Source organism: Carassius gibelio, chromosome B3 (genome assembly GCF_023724105.1).
Source record: "Carassius gibelio isolate Cgi1373 ecotype wild population from Czech Republic chromosome B3, carGib1.2-hapl.c, whole genome shotgun sequence".
NCBI classification, from domain to species: domain Eukaryota; kingdom Metazoa; phylum Chordata; class Actinopteri; order Cypriniformes; family Cyprinidae; genus Carassius; species Carassius gibelio.
The window spans coordinates 53,171,518-53,189,671 of record NC_068398.1 but is presented as its reverse complement, the minus strand read 5'-3'; the positions used below and the strand labels follow the sequence as shown (position 1 = coordinate 53,189,671).

Below are 18,154 nucleotides of genomic sequence, written 5' to 3'. Positions count from 1 at the left end.
GCACACTCTTGGCATTCTCTTGATGAGCTTCAAGAGGTAGTCACCTGAAATGGTCTTACAACAGTCTTGAAGGAGTTCCCGAGAGATGCTTAGCACATGTTGGCCCTTTTGCCTTCTGTCTGTGGTCCAGCTCACCCCTAAACCATCTCGATTGGGTTCAGGTCCGGTGACTGTGGAGGCCAGGTCATCTGGCGCAGCACCCCACCACTCTCCTTCTTGTTCAAATAGCCCTTGATGCCTTCAGTGTGATTCTACAATTTTCATAGTCATGAAAATAAAGAAAACTCTTAGAATGAGAAGGTGTCCAAACTTTTTGTACTGTGTGTGTGTGTGTGTGTGTGTGTGTGTGTGTGTGTGTGTGTGTGTGTGTGTGTGTGTGTGTGTGTGTGTGTATATATATATATATATATATATATATATATATATATATATATATATATATATATATATATATATATATATACATACATAACGTTATTTAATAAAAAATACAAATGTACTTCATTGTAAGTTCATAGTTGGTATGAAAAAAAAAACCATTGTAAATCTCATTGTCATTAATGGCAAAATCCCAAAAATACATAATTTTTGTCAGTATCGCGGTTCTGGTGCATTTGGGTATATTACGGTTAAAATGTTCATTTTCCTTTGCTATAAAAGAAGTCTCTCTGCTAATTAGACTTATTTAATTCAATCTTTTTTTTTTTCTTTTTTTTTCTACCTGGGCCGTACTGGCATATGTGACGAAATTTTTTAAATTGTGATAAATAAATAAGCTTTCCATTGATCTTTTGGTTTATGATAGGACAATATTTGGCCAAGATACAATTATTTGAAAATCTGGAATCTGAAGGTGCAACAAATCTGAATATTTAGTAAATCGCTTTTAAAGGGATAGTTCACCCGAAAATTATGTCCTTAATGACTCACCCTCATGTTGTTTCAAACATGTAAGGCCTCCTTTTATCTTCGGAACACAGTTTAAGATATTTTAGATTTGTTCCGAGAGCTCTCAGTCCCTCCATTGAAGCTGTGTGTACGGTATACTGTCCATGTCCAGAAAGGTAAGAAAAACATCATCAGTAGTCCATGTGACATCAGAGGGTCAGTTAGAATTTTTTTAAGCATCGAAAATACATTTTGCTCCAAAAATAGCAAAAACGACGACTTTATTCAGCATTGTCTTCTCTTCCGTGTCTGTTGTGAGAGAGAGTTCAAAACAAAGCAGTCTGGATATTCAGTAGTAATTCATGTACTCAAACAGTATACTGACTGAACTGCTGTGAAGAGAGAACTGAATATGAACACCGAGCCGAGCCAGATAATGAATGAACGATTGACCCATTCTCGAGTCAAGAGTTAATATCGTAAAGATTTTTGGCATAAAAGAAAAATCTATAATTTTGACCCGTTCAATGTATTTTTGGTTATTTCCACAAATATACCCCAGCAACTTAAGACTGGTTTTGTGGTCCTGGGTCACACATAAGCTCTTTTAGGGTCAATGCAGTCAAAATAAATGCTACCAAACAACTATAAACTCTCATCTGTCCTGTTTTTGTCCTCCCTTTCTTTGCAGTCGCAATCACCAGGATCCTCTTGCTGTGGCCTATCACTTGATCATAGACAACCGCCGCATTATGAGTGAGGCCAAAGATTTCTATTTGGCCTCTAGCCCCCCGGACAGTTTCCTAGATGACCTGCCTGCGCACCACACTACAAAGATTCACCCTGAGAGAGTGCCATTCCTGGTGACTGAGTCTCAGCCACGTTCTCGACACACGCTGGATGAGCTTAACCCCCAAAAGTCCAAGCATCTCGGTGTCCGGCGGGCCAAGTGGCACTTAGGAATCCGTAGCCAGAGCAGACCGAATGATATCATGAGTGAGGTCTGTCGTGCTATGAAGCAGTTGGACTATGAGTGGAAGGTAAGCACATGTCACACTTCACACTATGTTTCCTGGTATGCATGAGTTGGTATCTTCTGCTAATCCTCCTGAGGTACATGATCTTAGGGTAAATTCCATCTCTGCCTCATATGTTTTGTGGCCTATTGGTAGATTATATATATATATATATATAAATATATATATATATATATATATATATATATATATATATATATATATATATATATATATATATATATATATATATATATATAATGACTTGACCACTCTCTCTTTCTCTCATGCACGCACACATACAGGCCAAATAAAAGGTTAACAGAAATCTTAGTCATTATTAAAACACCTTGGAGCTAAACAGAACCTCAAATGTATTAAGGACAGAATTTGTGTTTAGTGGTACACTTCCATTCAAATATTTTGGGTCAGTAAGATTTTTTATATTGTGTTTTTGAAAGAAGTCTCTTATGTTCACAAAGCCGCATTTGTTTGAGCAAAAAAGCAGTAAAACTGTAAAATATTACGATTAAAAATCAATGTTTCAGCAGCCCTTTACGTTTTCATGATCTTTCAGAATTCATTCTGATATGCTGATTTGGTTCTTAAAGGAGTCATATGACGTTGCTAAAAATAATATTATTTTGTCTATTTGGTGTAATGCAATGTGTTTGTTATATCTATGCCTCGCCTTTCTGAAACGTGTCAATTTTTATAAAGCCTCCATTGGCCGGGCAAACCTGAGCAGCAGCCAGTGGCCTGGCTATATAAGCCGCGTTTCCACCGCAGGAACTTTACCCAGGAACTAGGGACTTGGTCCGGTACTTGGTGTGTTTCCACCGCAGGAACCAGGAACTAAATAAAAGTTCCGGGTAAAAAAATGCCCCCCAGAAAGTCCCTGCTGGCGAGGTGGTACTTTTTTAAAGTTCCGGAACTTTCGGGGGCGGGACTTTGGCGCTAAACATGCATTGGTTGAGTTCAACCACCATTTATTCGGATCAACATTTTCAAAATATTACTGTTATTGTGTCATGAAATGTAATTTTAAAAGTATTTCAGGCGAGAATGTAGTTGTTTGAAACTCAAATCTGTTGTTTATTTATAAAGACAGCGCCTATTTAAAAATGTGTTTCGCCGATCTCGTAGACGATGAGCTCCACTCGATCAGCGGGAGCTCAGTCCTCATGTATCCGCAGAGAGCAGCCTCTCCTGGGATAGACCTTCTGATATGCGCCGCTGGCTCTGATGTGTCTTTAGTGGTTAAAACATAACATATAATTCAGCTGCGGGGTAAATCTAACAGGTTTTCTTTGGTCTGTATTCAATTTATCTATATGTAAAAATGAAAATAAAAAGGCAAGTCTATATAATATTTCTTTCATTGTAATGGCTGTATATAACGTTACACTTATCCCTGAACTAAGTACATTTCTGCAGCTGTTATTATGTTTAAATGAAAATGAAAGGAGGCAGTAGTATTTTATATCCTATTTCGTTTTATTGTAAATATACTGAGGGGAAAATTGCAGTAGCCAAAGCGATCCGAGTTCACGCAGCATTGGTTGAGTTCAACCACCATTTATTCGGATAATTTTCAAATATTACTGTTATTGTGTCATGAAATGTAATTTTAAAAGTATTTCAGGCGAGAATGTAGTTGTTTAAAACTCAAATCTATGGTTTATTTATAAAGACAGCGCCTATTTAAAAATGTGTTTCGCCGATCTCGTAGACGGTGAGCTCCACTCAATCAGCGGGAGCTCAGTCCTCATGTATCCGCCGAGAAGCAGCCTCATCTCGAATAGATCTTCTGATATGCGCCGCTGGCTCTGATGTGTCTTTAGTGGTTAAACATAAAATATAATTCAGCTGCGGGGTAAATCTAACAGGTTTTCTTTGGTCTGTATTCAATTTATCTATATGTTAAAATGAAAATAAAAAAGGCAAGTCTATATAATATTTCTTTCATTGTAATGGCTGCATATACACATTTCCCTGACCTAAGTACATTTCTGCAGTTGTTATTATGCTTAAATGAAAACAAAGGAGGCAGTGGTATTTGATATCATATTTCGTTTTATTGTAAATATACAGTAGGGAAAATTGCAGTAGCCAAGACGAGCTGACTGAAGTTATCAAGTATCATATATATATATATATAGTATATAGTTACGCTGCTGTTTATAGATTTACCGGACTTGCGTAGTTGCAGACATCACACTCCCCAGTCGAATGCACAAAGTCTGAACTGATTACAGAGGATGCACGTCCAAAATCAGCGTACTTTTTTTTTTTTTTTTTTTTTAAATCAGAGGTACTTTGTATTGAGAAACGCGCGCAGACCTACGTCACCAGTCATTTGCCTAATCTACCCGGTACTTTACACCGCGGTGGAAACGCAGAAAGCAACAGGTCTGGGGGGAAAAAGGTACCTGGGAAAAAAGTTCCTGGTAAAAATGTTCCGGGTAATTTCGGTGGAAACGCGGCAATAGTGTTGTGGTGCACTGGTGCGAAGAAACTGGAAGCTGACGAGTCCATTGTGTGTCTTAAAGGGGAATTGTGAAATGTTGTGATGTTATTTTAATACATGTTCATTTTTTTATAATGTAAAGATATGTATATGTGGAGTTAGGGCTGCACAATTAATCAAATTTCTAATCGCGATTACAATTATGGATACCACAATTACGTAATCATTCAAAGTGGCTATTAATTGTTCAAAGTCCACTTATGTTATCGTGCATGTTTAAGATATGTTTTTTTCTTTGTACATGTTATCTTAAGGGTTTTTCCATTGTTTTAGTTTTAGTATAACATTATTCAACCATATTTAAAGTAAATTGTGATATTCGTAATTAATAATCACAATTTCAAGGGAATAATCGACAATTGTGATTTTTGTCATTATCATGCAGCCCTATGTGGAGTAGATGTTGTTTATATGTATATTTATGTGTTATTGTAAATGTCACTAATTAGTCATCCTGGTTTAATCCAAAAGTGGCGGAGCATGGACTGTAAACATAGAGGCCCAAACCAGTGTGTGTTTTCAGTTTGCCTGGCGAGCGAGTGTGCAGCTGTGGGGCCGTGAGCAATTCTTACCAGTAATGAAGTTTTGTGTGTATATGTATATGTATATGTCTCTGTAATGTTTTAATTCATCTGGCTGAAGTTTGAGTATGCTTGACTGAGTGAGTCATTAGTTTTAGACGGAAATGGCCCACATGTCTTTGTTTATAATAGTTTTCATTCTATATCTTATCTCATAACATCCTCTCAAGTAGAAGTGTTTACTGCTGTTCAGGAGTACGCTATCCAGACCCCCTCAAAACAAGGTTACAGTGCAATGTCTCAGTCGGCACAGTCCTTTAGTTAAAAGGCTTGTTTACTCTGCTGACTGTTTTTTTTTTTTTCTCTGTGGTTTGATAGGTAGTTAATCCTTATTATTTGCGAGTGCGGAGGAAGAACCCAGTCACTGGAATACACACAAAGATGAGCCTCCAGCTCTACCAGGTGGACAGCAGGACCTATTTACTAGACTTCAGGAGCATAGATGGTAAAATTGATTTTATTTTAATGTCTTAATTTACAATAAGTAATTTAAAAATATATGCACAGAGTGGTTACTGAAGAAATTTGACTGTTGAACTGAATGCATATATTGTTTTCAGGATGTCCAAACTCTTTTGCTGATTTTTAATATTTAGTAAGGTAGTTGTTAAGATATGGTAGGATTAAGTCAGCGATTCTCAATTAAAGACCTTTTTTTGTATGTTTCTCTTTTGACTTAAGTAGTTTGTTCTATTTGAACGTAAGTGCCCTGCGAAGTGGAGCTCACAGGATATTTCGCCATGATTCCAGTTCAAAGCGTACATATATGTTCCATTCAAGGTGCATTGAAGTGTGCAAGATTTGAAATTAAATAATATTTGTTTACGGAGGTATATGATGTTACAGTTGTCCATGTGTAAAGACGCTGCGCAGCACAAATCTGTGAATGAATGTTCCGAAGTGAGGTAAACTTCAACAGATGTCCCCTGTACAGAGAGCAGGGAGCAAGGAACACTGTGTAGGGATCATATCAGTCGGGAACACAGTTCATGCACGGAGCTCATTTCTGATGAACTGATCATCTGAATCATGTGTGTTAACAAAGAGAATGTACAGAGCAGGGGATTGAGAGGACTGGAAATGAGAACCGCTGGATTAAGGGATATAGAATGTGGTCGTGCAGAATAAGGCATGAATATGTGCTAAATAATTATTAATAAACAGTCAACATGCTAGTAATATGCATGCTGCAAAGCATTTGATTACTAGTTAGAATTGGTCCTTAAAATAAAGTGTTACCCTTTGTTATACAATTTCTGCTAAAATCTCAAATATTTAATCAAATGTTTTAAAAGGAACCGTAATCATTCCTGAATGGATTTAGTTCCCTAAGATTCTCATTCCTGTTGTGAAGTGTTCTTGAGAGCGTGTTTCTGTGTACTTCACTCTCTGAGGTCTTATATTCTGTTTCATTCAGATGACATGATTGAAGTAAAATCAGGGACCGCCACACCTCACCGCTCCGGCTCAGTCGGTAACTACCGGACTACCCTAAAGAACGAGAAAAACGAATGTGAGGATGCAGCAAAGGGTGACGCGTCGGCACCCTCAACGCCTCCAGTATCCAGAGGGAAAGCGGCAGAAGGCTCTCTGGCTTCTTCTCTTACCTCCTCAGTGGATTCCACAGGGGGAGAGATCCTCCCCCGCCCTGGAAGTCACACCATAGAGTTCTTTGAGATGTGCGCCAACCTCATCAAACTGCTAGCACGATAACTTGTGGTTCCTCTGATGCCTTCTCTCTCTCTCTCCTCTGTCTTCCCTCTCACACTCGCTTCTTTTCTCTTTCTTCTAGAATACTGTCTACCTCTTGGTCCTCTGATATCTGTGTCATCATCCACAGCAGTCCTTCTATCTCTGTTTTCATTTTAAAGCTTGTCTTTAAAGCAATAAGCATGCAGACGGACTCAAGACTCCATGCATCCCACTCGCATGAACAAGCTGAATGGTCTGTGGCACTACAGTCACCAGGATGAGCCATTTAAGAAGAATGAGAAAAGGTACAAGAAGGAAAAGGATGGAGGGTTTTTGTGTGTGTGTACCACAGTTAAGATGTCAGAATGATTGCGAAGCCACTTAATGGTGTCTAAACTCTTTTAGAGATGGCTTTACAATTCTTTTCTGGGTTTTATGGAAAGGATTTCCTTGCAGAGAGTGAGGCGTAGAGGTGCATTTAAATGAGTTATACACTGAGCTAGCTGTACTGTACACAATGCTGTTGCAATTCTTAACGGACCAAGAAATGTATAAAGAAAGCCCTTATGAGGCATGTGGGACGACAAGTAAGATAGAAAGCGCTTTTGCACAGTTTTACCTGTAAGTTTTTGTGGACCAGTGTCCAAATTGTTATCCCATTGAAGCGGCCTACTGGCAAGAGGAGGAGCCATCTTAAAAAGCAGGGCCAATTTAACATGGTGGGCACTTTAACACAAAGGGACAACTTGATACGTCAGCCTTTCTTAAGGAAGAGACCAATATGAAACCCGTTTATCCTGAGGGAGTGCGATGTCTTTGCCTCTGTTTCATAGATTTTTGTTTATTTGTCACACTTTACCATTTTTATTTTCTATTTGCTCACATTTTACATACATTTGCGTATAAAGAATTTAAATATACATTTGGATTTATATTTATCAGTGCTTTAAATGAGGTTGTAGATTGTATTAAAATTGTGATATTGGACTGATGTTTTTTTTTTTTTAAATATTGGATTATATTGCTGTAAATTGTTTTATTCCATACACTGCTTTATCAAAAACTTTTATTTTTTACTATTAATTTAGTTATTTTACAAAACAGTTGTTGCTTGGTAAAGCAAGAAATCAAATGTTTCTGTATTCCCTCCACTTTTACAAATTAAGTTTCTGTAGTCAGACAGGCCCAGTATTAAATCTGAATTTAGTTTGTGCACACTGATAGATCTCCTGAGCAAATCATCTAGTCATGTCTAATTCCTGTGTTTGCAAAGCCAATGTCATAATCACAAGATCTGAAGATAGGAGAGAGCTTCCTACTTGCATGTGACTTAATGTGCCTTTGTATGAGACTGTGTAGTAAATGAAATCCTACATACATCCACATAGAAAAGAACCACAATTAAATTATTTTATGTAGGAGCTTACTGACAGAAGTGATCCTCTTCTTCAGATCAGTTTTTCAATTTATGCTTCACAGGTGAAAATGAAAACAATATGGGTTTTTAATAGGTTGCTCTTGTTCATTTGCCTGTCCAGAGCTCCAGCTATGTTCAAATTAAATCCCAAATTCAATGCTAAAAAGCTCAAATAAACAGTTTTAAATTAATAAATGCATTCTATGGTTTGTATGGCATAGCTTATTTACATTTTAAATCCTTAATGTCTTAACTCACATTTTAACGGCATAAAAGAAATAACTTTATTAGTCCTGATAAATGCAGTAGTTTCAAATTCTCAAAAAGAAATGGAGATTTAAGGCCAGTAATTCTGATTTGACCTTTTGGAATTCTTTAGTCTTTGTTACATGTTAAGGTTTAGTTTCCTAAAAAGGATGATGTTGATTTTGTTCTAAACTGCACCCTAATCTGCACCCTAATTTCAGAGCTAAAACTTGACAATCTATGCTTTGCAAGTCAGTTCAAGACAAATCCAGAGAAATGTAGTTTTGCTCTGTCCCCATTACCCTTTTTTTTCTTTTTCCCCCTCATAGTTTATTTCCCTGAGTAGTTCTCTAATTCAAATGTTAACTACTCTTTTGTCACTAAGGAATCATTTCAGTGTCTCCACAGGTTGCTTATTCAGCCATCGAAAACAAGTTTAGAAAATGTTTATGTTCTTCTCTTAACTAAATTTATGTTGATTATTTGGCAGAGATGCACCTCGAGGCTTGCCAATGTACATTTACAGATAATTACCAATAATTTAGTTGAAAAGATTATTTGTAAATACAACTGCCTAATAAAATGATACATGAAGACATAATGGTTTTGTGACTTCTTTTGAAAACATCGTGTATGTTGTGTGACTATTTCTAAAGAAATGTTTGGTTACTGTTTGATATAACAGATAGTTTTAATGTTTCAGGCTATTTTTAACCTTTGTACTGTTATGGAAGATACAAAAATGATTTGATACACTATTTTACTTTATGCAGTGTATGCGTAAAATTTCCATAATTTAATATTCCTTTTTTATTTAATGTATCTATACATTGCATCTAACTTGCATATTAGTGTGTTCTTGGTGCAAACCATAATGGGGGGGGGGGGGTGTTATAATGGGAGTAATAACTTGCCAACATTTTCATAAAAATATCTAATTTTTCATAGGAATATTGATCTATAATTTCTTTCCCTCTTAACTTGTGTCTCCTCAAAATGCCTGATTAACTTGCCTTCATTAACATTGTCCTGGTGTCCTCTACAAAAGACGTACAGTTTTGTTCAAAATAATAGCAGTACAATGTGACTAACCAGAATAATCAAGGTTTTTAGTATATTTTTTATTGCTACGTGGCAAACAAGTTACCAGTAAGTTCAGTAGATTGTCAGAAAACAAACAAGACCCAGCATTCATGATATGCACGCTCTTAAGGCTGTGCAATTGGGCAATTAGTTGAAAGGGGTGTGTTCAAAAAAATAGCAGTGTCTACCTTTGACTGTACAAACTCAAAACTATTTTGTACAACTATTTTTTTTTTCTGGGATTTAGCAATCCTGTGAATCACTAAACTAATATTTAGTTGTACGACCACAGTTTTTTAAAACTGCTTGACATCTGTGTGGCATGGAGTCAACCAACTTGTGGCACCTCTCAGCTGTTATTCCACTCCATGATTCTTTAACAACATTCCACAATTCATTCACATTTCTTGGTTTTGCTTCAGAAACAGCATTTTTGATATCACCCCACAAGTTCTCAATTGGATTAAGGTCTGGAGATTGGGCTGGCCACTCCATAACATTAATTTTGTTGGTTTGGAACCAAGACTTTGCCCGTTTACTAGTGTGTTTTGGGTCATTGTCTTGTTGAAACAACCATTTCAAGGGCATGTCCTCTTCAGCATAGGGCAACATGACCTCTTCAAGTATTTTAACATATGCAAACTGATCCATGATCCCTGGTATGCGATAAATAGGCCCAACACCATAGTAGGAGAAACATGCCCATATCATGATGCTTGCACCTCCATGCTTCACTGTCTTCACTGTGTACTGTGGCTTGAATTCAGAGTTTGGGGGTCGTCTCACAAACTGCCTGTGGCCCTTGGACCCAAAAAGAACAATTTTACTCTCATCAGTCCACAAAATGTTCCTCCATTTCTCTTTAGGCCAGTTGATGTGTTCTTTGGCAAATTGTAACCTCTTCTGCACATGCCTTTTTTTTAACAGAGGGACTTTGCGGGGGATTCTTGAAAATAGATTAGCTTCACACAGACGTCTTCTAACTGTCACAGTACTTACAGGTAACTCCAGACTGTCTTTGATCATCCTGGAGGTGATCATTGGCTGAGCCTTTGCCATTCTGGTTATTCTTCTATCCATTTTGATGGTTGTCTTCCGTTTTCTTCCACGTCTCTCTGGTTTTGCTCTCCATTTTAAGGCATTGGAGATCATTTTAGCTGAACAGCCTATCATTTTTTGCACCTCTTTATAGGTTTTCCCCTCTCTAATCAACTTTTTAATCAAAGTACGCTGTTCTTCTGAACAATGTCTTGAACGACCCATTTTCCTCAGCTTTCAAATGCATGTTCAACAAGTGTTGGCTTCATCCTTAAATAGGGGCCACCTGATTCACACCTGTTTCTTCACAAAATTGATGACCTCAGTGATTGAATGCCACACTGCTATTTTTTTTAACACACCCCTTTCAACTAATTCAACTAATTGCCCAATTGCACAGCCTTAAGAGCGTGCATATCATGAATGCTGGGTCTCATTTGTTTTCTGAGAATCTACTGAACCTACTGGTAACTTGTTTGCCACGTAGCAATAAAAAAATATACGAAAAACCTTGAGTATTCTGGTTAGTCACATTGTACTGCTATTATTTTGAACAATACTGTATATAAAGTTATGCCTTGTTTTGTAATGAATTCTTATTCCGATTTGAAACACAACATTTTATTTACGACAATTTGAAAATTTGTCCGATTTGAATAATTACAAAATATTATCGCATTTCCCTAATTTGTGTGAGAGTAATCAGAGTGCTGAATTTGATCATTCTGTCAATATCAGTCATTTTTAAAGGATAAGGTGTATCTATGATCAAACCTCCAAACATTTGATATCTCATCCAGACTTAAAACTGTGTCATGTGTAGTCTCAGATAAATTCACTAACATATTTGAAAAGTCTAAAAAGTCACCAAAAGTCCATGCCTGGGTTGTTATATAAAACAACCCATAGGCTACAATGTGCAGTGTCTTCCCACAGAAGGTTAATGTGTGTTTAAAACAAACTATCCTGCACAATAATCTTGGAAATGATCAATAACCTTTCTTTAGATTTTGTAGAGATTAAGGTATGTCTGTACAGTAAAAGTCTTTCTAAACAAACCCACTCTCATTCACTAGAGTAAAATGAGCCTGTTAATCAATGTCTTTGGGATCATTAGAAAATCACAGGTAGGTGGGTTTGATCAGGGTTGGAGCTAAACACTGCAGTGCACTGACCCTCCAGGGCAAGATTTGAATAACCCTGTTCTAATCTTATACACAGAGATTTGTACTTTAGAAAACAACTAGCAGGTGTCTCTTTAATCTTGAAGACATTTATCATTAGAGTTAACTAATGGTTTGATGTCACTTTTTCTGATTTCTAAATTCTTAAATTTTGTGTAGAATAATAAGTTATTATTATGTTAAATAAAAAATGCTATTTTAAAATCGAATTCATATTTATACATAGGCTGCCACATGTAAATATATACCATAAACTAATACATGTGCTTATTTTAAATTTAAATATTATTCCGAACTCAAGCTGATGGACTTCTGCTGCACACCTGCCGTAGTGCGTCATGACGTAAACTGCAACTCCTCCATACGCATATTCAGAGCACAGAGCAGCATGGTAAAGTTACCCCAAGACTGGCTGTTTACTCTAAGCATTCAAAACGGGAGCACTGTTTCAAGATGAACAAAAGTGTTCAGTTGTAAATGCAGAAGAAAAGCTGAGCAGTGTTCGTATTGATGTCGGAAGCTGCGCTTCGCTCTGGTATGTAAACAACGGACTCACCTGCACTAGTGCGGACGGGATATCTTTTTGGAAGTTATTTTGCATTATTAAGTCGTTTCTTTGGGCAGTCTAACAATATTGCGGCAGACATGACGTTTTTGAGGATTTAAATGTATGTAAATATCATTAAGAAATATTATTTTAAATATCCCAAGGCAAGGTAGAGTAATTATTGCTACCAAAATAGAAAGTATTAATATTGTCCTCTCTATTTTAGTTGGGTTTACTTTAATGAAAAATGAGTGGTATTAGCTAAAGCTCTGGGCTCTGTGGTACTCACAGTCTCAAATCAGTATATAATCCAGTGAGCCTAAGATATACTGGTCTGTACCAGGAGCAGATTACTTCAATTATTGCACAAATACATATTTTTACCTTAAAGTATGCAATATCCAGTAAACCTAACCAGATTGCTTTTCCCTCTTTCTTTTCTTTCATTGTATTTCAACCTTTGTTTGTGTTTGAGGATTACATTTTAGTTGTTTTGCTGAAGTGCTGACAAAGTCAACAGAATGGACATTTGTTATTTAATAATCAAGTTCATTTGTAGTCTGTAAAGTAGGATATGTTTTGTGAAAATGATATGCATATTAGATGCACTAATGGTTTATCAAGTAGTTATTTCAGATCATACTTGTTTTTCTCCAGCCTATTTATATATATATATATATATATATATATATATATATATATATATATATATATATATATATATATATATATATAGAACTTCATCACTTTGTTGTTTTATTTTTCATCAGTCATTTATTTTTTTTGCATTAATTTTCTTAGTTGTTATTCTCAGATATAACCTAAGCCTTTAATGCTGTAACATGTAACACTGTAAGTCGCTTTGGATAAAAGCATCTGCTAAATGCATAAATTAATGTTGTGTCAATGTGTCCGCGTCCTCTCACTGCCAAGCAATTCTGCCGACAGTGCTTTACCCAAAGCAGGTCTCATGTTTCAGATAGCTGTGTCTGCAGTGACAGTGCAAGCTTCTCCTGTTTTGCAGGGTCTCTCACATGCTTCATTTTTGTCATAATCAAAAAGAAGTGACATTACATGGTGGACACATGGTTTTGCTTGTTGTTAGTTATAGCTCAGCGTGTCAATGAGCTATTAACTCCTGCTTGAAGCTGCAGCAACTAAAAATATGCATCAAAGGGACAGTTTGCCCAGAATTGAATATATATATATATATTTCTTTAATAGTTACTGTTAATATAATCATTATGCTTTATCGCCCAGCTCTGTCTCTATATATGACATAAGTTACTCATCTATGACTATTTTTAGTATCACAAAAGGATAAATTTAAAGAAATGTAATGTTTTCCATTCAAGGGGACTGGACCTTTCACTATGAAAAAAGCACCATAAAAGCACTTTAATAGGGTCATAAAACACATGCTTTATATTATATTATAGCTTAATTTGTTGAATAGATGCAAGAACCAAATCAGTCCAAGTCATGAGCAAATCGTTCAAACCAGAGGATCCAAAAGATCCCCCCCCAAAAAAAAAAACAGTTTAACAACCCCTTTACATTTTTTAATATCATTGTCTTTCTCATTCTTTCAGCCTCTCTCTTTCTTTGGGTGGTGTATTGCAAAATTACATGAGACTGCTTACATTTCATATCTCCAATAGGGGGCAGTATATGAAAAGATCATGAATTTTGTGTCTGTTTATTTAACTATGAATAAACCAATACAAAACTTTAATCCTACACCTGTCTAGTTTTATATTTTTGTGTATATGTGGTTTGATTGAAGTGGCTTGAGTTTTAAATTGTTACATGGAATACAGCTTGCAATTTGGATAAAAACCTACCTGTAAGATTATAAGCAGAGCTCTGGTTGCAATACTTTGTCATTGAGTAATATTTAATACATTTCATCATCTAAACAACAACAGCACTTAGGTGATATGTTGTTCTCTGATTATATATTCTTGTCTGTTCTTGATTTCCCAGCATTTCCACTGCTGAGAAAAGATTAACAGTGCTATTGTCTATCAACAGTTGCCATGACTCAAGAAACACAGTTCCAACTTAATCCACAAGGTAAGAATCAGCAACTCCTTAAATTATCTTCAAAATGGCTTTGACTTGCATGCTCTCTTTTTTCTGAGTAATTGAAGAGAATAGATTTGTTTGTTTTTTGGTCAGTATGGTTTTTATTCCTTTTCAAAGGAAAAGTTTGAGTGGATGAAAGAGGAAGGGAATGAAAAAAATCAGTGGGAGGAGAGAAATGCAGAATAAGAGACTGAAGGCCTCCAGGAGGAGGAGAGCAGACAGAGTAAGACAGAGACAGAGAGGAAAAAGAGAACAGTTGAACTTGACTAGAACTTTATTAGACCTACATTTTTTTTCTGTGGAAATTCTAACCTGCAGGTAAGAAAATTAATAAATGTAATCTTTTAGCCACATTCAATTTAGAACAACATTTGCTGCTGAGGTTTTTAATAAAGAATGCTTTTTTTTTTCACAGAAATGTCATAAATTGTAATGTTCTTGGCTTGGAAATCTATTTTTAGCTTTTACCAAAAAAACTTATGTAGACACATTCATATTAAAATATGAATTTTCTGTTCTGTTCCACATTTCCACATGGCATTTTGTCTTCTTTGTTTAAACAGACTGGAGTGAGATCTCTGCTGACAATTTTCAGAGTAGCCCATTCAGCATTGATACACCGTACGGGTACCAGCTTGATTTAGACTTTGTTAAATACGTGGATGATATTGAGCGAAGTGACACCATTCGCCGACTGCATTTTAACAAGCGGCCGGGGGTGGCAAATGCTGCCTCTGAGCCTCAGCGCATCCTAAACCCCACACACTGGACTTCCTCAGAGTCTCTGTCCTCAGTGAGCAGTGATGAAGCCAAGAAACCCTCTCCCTCTTCGTCCTCTTCTTCTATTAACAGTAGAAGACCCCCACTTCCCCATTCCAAACCTAAATCCTCCAGTAAAAGACCAGAGGTCCCTCAAGACCCAGTCACCTCTCAGAGGGATGTACATGGGATGGCTACCCCAGCCACACAAAATCCTACCCCAAACAAAGCAAATCCCTTAGTGGAAAAGACTTTGATGGAAACATGCAAGCGTCTGGAACATGAGAAAGGACCTCCAGAACCACAGCCCCGGCGTAGACTGGCCAGTTTTGGTGGTATTGGCTCTAGTGGTACTCTTTCTCCATACACAGGCTGGAGTGCCCTAAATCAGGGTGCTAAGATGACAGTCCTAGACCAGCCCAAGCAAGGTACATTGTTAATGGGGAACCCCCTTAAAATCAGCCCCTCAAGCTCCGGCCGGGCATCTCCAGTGAGCGGTGTGAGCCCACTCCACCTTCAGATGGTCAGGGATCAGATGGCTGCTGCTTTACGGAGGTTAAAAGACCTGGAGGAGCAAGTGAAGGCCATTCCTGTCCTACAGGTGAAGATTTCTGTTTTGCAGGAAGAAAAGAGACAACTGACCGCCTTGGTCAAGAGCAAAGATGAAACTCAAAAATCAAGCTCTAGCATTGACAAAAATGTTCAAGAATTGCCCAGCAAACCAGCGATGGAGGGTTGGGAGCACAGTGCCATCTCTGGCTTGACAGATTTTCAACAGCTCAGTGTTGAAATGCAGCTGCTTGAAAGGAAGATCCAAGATGCACGTGTTGAATCCTCGGCTTTCAAGATGAGGGATCGAAAGTCTGTTGCAGTTGGAGATGACAGGAGCATCGATGAAGTTGTTGTCATTCATCAAGACAAATTAAATTTTTGTAAGGATGTTGCTGTTGAGGCCAAACTTGAGACTCAGTCAGTGGCTGTCAGCGTCACTGAGACTATGCTCGGGGTGGTATCCAACAAGGAAGCAGAAACCGAGCTGCACCAGCAAACCATTCAGTATTTAAGTGACCGGATTCAGATACTGGAGGCTGAGCTTAAAGAAGCAATGTTCCAGGCAGAAATGACTCGGCTGAGGAGTGAACTGCGGGAAGCAGAAACGAGAAACCGTGCCGACAAGAGTTCCTCCGCGCACCCACAGGTAAACTGCACTGCCACCCAGACAGGGTCGCAAACTCGGACTCTTGGGGTTGGAAACCACACCATCCTTGTGGATTCAGTTGTTGGAGGAGGACTAGAGCGGATTTCCATTGGTGTTGGAGTTTCCTGCAAACCTGAGGTGAAGGTTGCATCGTCTGGCCCAGATACACCTATGGAAGAGTGGGAAATGCGCAAAAGAGTAGAGCAAAGAGATCAGTGTGTCGGAAGCAAGTGTGTGACAACACGCAGTCAAAGTGTTGGGACGACCGTGTGTATGTGTGATGCTGCTACAATCACCTTAGAGACAATGGAGAACAAGAGAAGCATTTACAGCCAAACAGTGGGCTGCGGTTTCTCCACTGTTGATTTGGATGTCAGGTCGGTCAAATCACTAATATCCCAAGGAACTGTCACTGACCCAGTTCGAAGGGTTGACCTGGGTGTAATGGCAATCCCACAGACTGTATCTCAGCGTACCAGCACAGCCTTTTGCACCGTCTCGCGCAGCACCAGCACTTTGCAGGCCTGTATCTCTGAAGCCAGCACCAACACAAAGCACACACTCACCAGGGAAAGACATACCAACACAACACATGCAATGACCCGATCTCTGGCAGTTGGCGATAAGAAGGTTTGCAACTGTGTGGCTGCTGTTCAGATGCGCTCGGTTGGAACCACTGCATGCTTGGATAGAGGTACAAGCACCCCTGCTGTTCCTAAAGTTATGACACGTGACATGGGTGTTGGAATGGCAAATATCACTGAGAATCTCCTCATCGGACTCCATACACGCAATATTGCATGTGGTCCATCCCGTCTGCCAGATCCGGTCAAGACACGTAGCATTGGCGTAGAAGTGGGGGACGGGAGAATACGCAACTCCGAGGGAGAGATGTTTGTGCAGAACGAGCCTGGGCTTGACCATTATATAGATCGCATGCAAAAATTACTTAAAGAACAACAGACCCTGTTAACCGACAGTCACCCTGGGTCAAAACATGAGGTCATTCTCCAGTCCCGTGGTGTTTTAGATGAACAAATTGGAGGTAATGATGTGTGTCTTTGTGTATCTACCTTTTGAAAGCTTTTTTTTTTTTGGGGGGGGGGGGGGCATTTTAGATGCTTTATGTGGTTTCAACTGATAACTTGCTTTCATTTTCTCACTAATTCCCAGGCACTGCACGAAACCAAACATCAAATGAGACTTCAAGAGTTAAAGAAAAGAATCAAATGCAGTTGCAGATGTCTGCTGCTCTTCATGGTATGTATTTATTTGTGTCAAAAGCAGCTCAAGTCAGTTAGCAAGCAAAAGTATAGTATCCTGGTCTAAATGACTCCACCCGACGAAGAAATGCATGCAGGATACTTTTTCTTCCAGAGTAATCTTTTTGCAGTGGAATTTAAACGGGAGGTGAAAATAGCACTCTCTGGTTTGTTTTTTGGCTGAATAAACCCTACACTTAGAATATTTGGGCCGCTGTTGGCTTGAGGAATGCTCTTATGTCTTTTGGTATGTGGTCGACACAGGCATGAATACCATCCACACTGGAAGACTACTCTGCGCATGGTTTCTGAAAGACAGGAATTTTTGCATTTCAGGACTCCTTATTACAGAACAAAAAGAGCCTTTAGCAGGTGTTTGTGGTGTATAAAGGAGTGTGTGTGTTTAGGAATAAGAAGGGATGTTTTCAGTGGTTTTTAGGCTTTTTTTTAAAGGTAAGGATCCAAAAATATGAGGATTCCTTCACAAAGGACTTAATTTCTTATTATTTATTATTTTTATATTAAGTTGCAAGGAAAGGGAGATTAACATAAACTGTATTTAGCCCATATTTTAACTTTATGTAGATTTAAATTGAACTGCACAACCAAAAACATAAAAAATAGC

At 38.0% G+C, this 18,154-nt stretch overlaps 2 protein-coding genes across 2 annotated transcripts in view; both read left to right on the top strand.

Moving 5' to 3' along the window:
- The first annotated feature begins 1,418 nt into the window (after positions 1-1,418).
- Positions 1,419-8,971, top strand: LOC127952300 (5'-AMP-activated protein kinase catalytic subunit alpha-1-like). The gene is made up of 3 exons (XM_052550687.1): positions 1,419-1,928; positions 5,334-5,460; positions 6,433-8,971. Exons 1-3 carry the CDS (start codon positions 1,641-1,643, stop codon positions 6,726-6,728), a joined length of 711 nt encoding a protein of 236 aa, XP_052406647.1. The 5' UTR covers positions 1,419-1,640; the 3' UTR covers positions 6,729-8,971.
- A 3,100-nt stretch (positions 8,972-12,071) lies between these two features.
- LOC127953101 (KN motif and ankyrin repeat domain-containing protein 1-like) overlaps positions 12,072-18,154 on the top strand; it is a 6,774-nt gene continuing 691 nt past the window's right edge. Inside the window, exons 1-4 of the mRNA XM_052551995.1 lie at positions 12,072-12,210; positions 14,257-14,298; positions 14,874-17,312; positions 17,441-17,527. Coding sequence (XP_052407955.1) covers positions 12,186-12,210; positions 14,257-14,298; positions 14,874-17,312; positions 17,441-17,527 — 2,593 coding nt within the window. The 5' untranslated portion in view covers positions 12,072-12,185. The remainder of the gene's footprint in view (positions 12,211-14,256; positions 14,299-14,873; positions 17,313-17,440; positions 17,528-18,154) is intronic.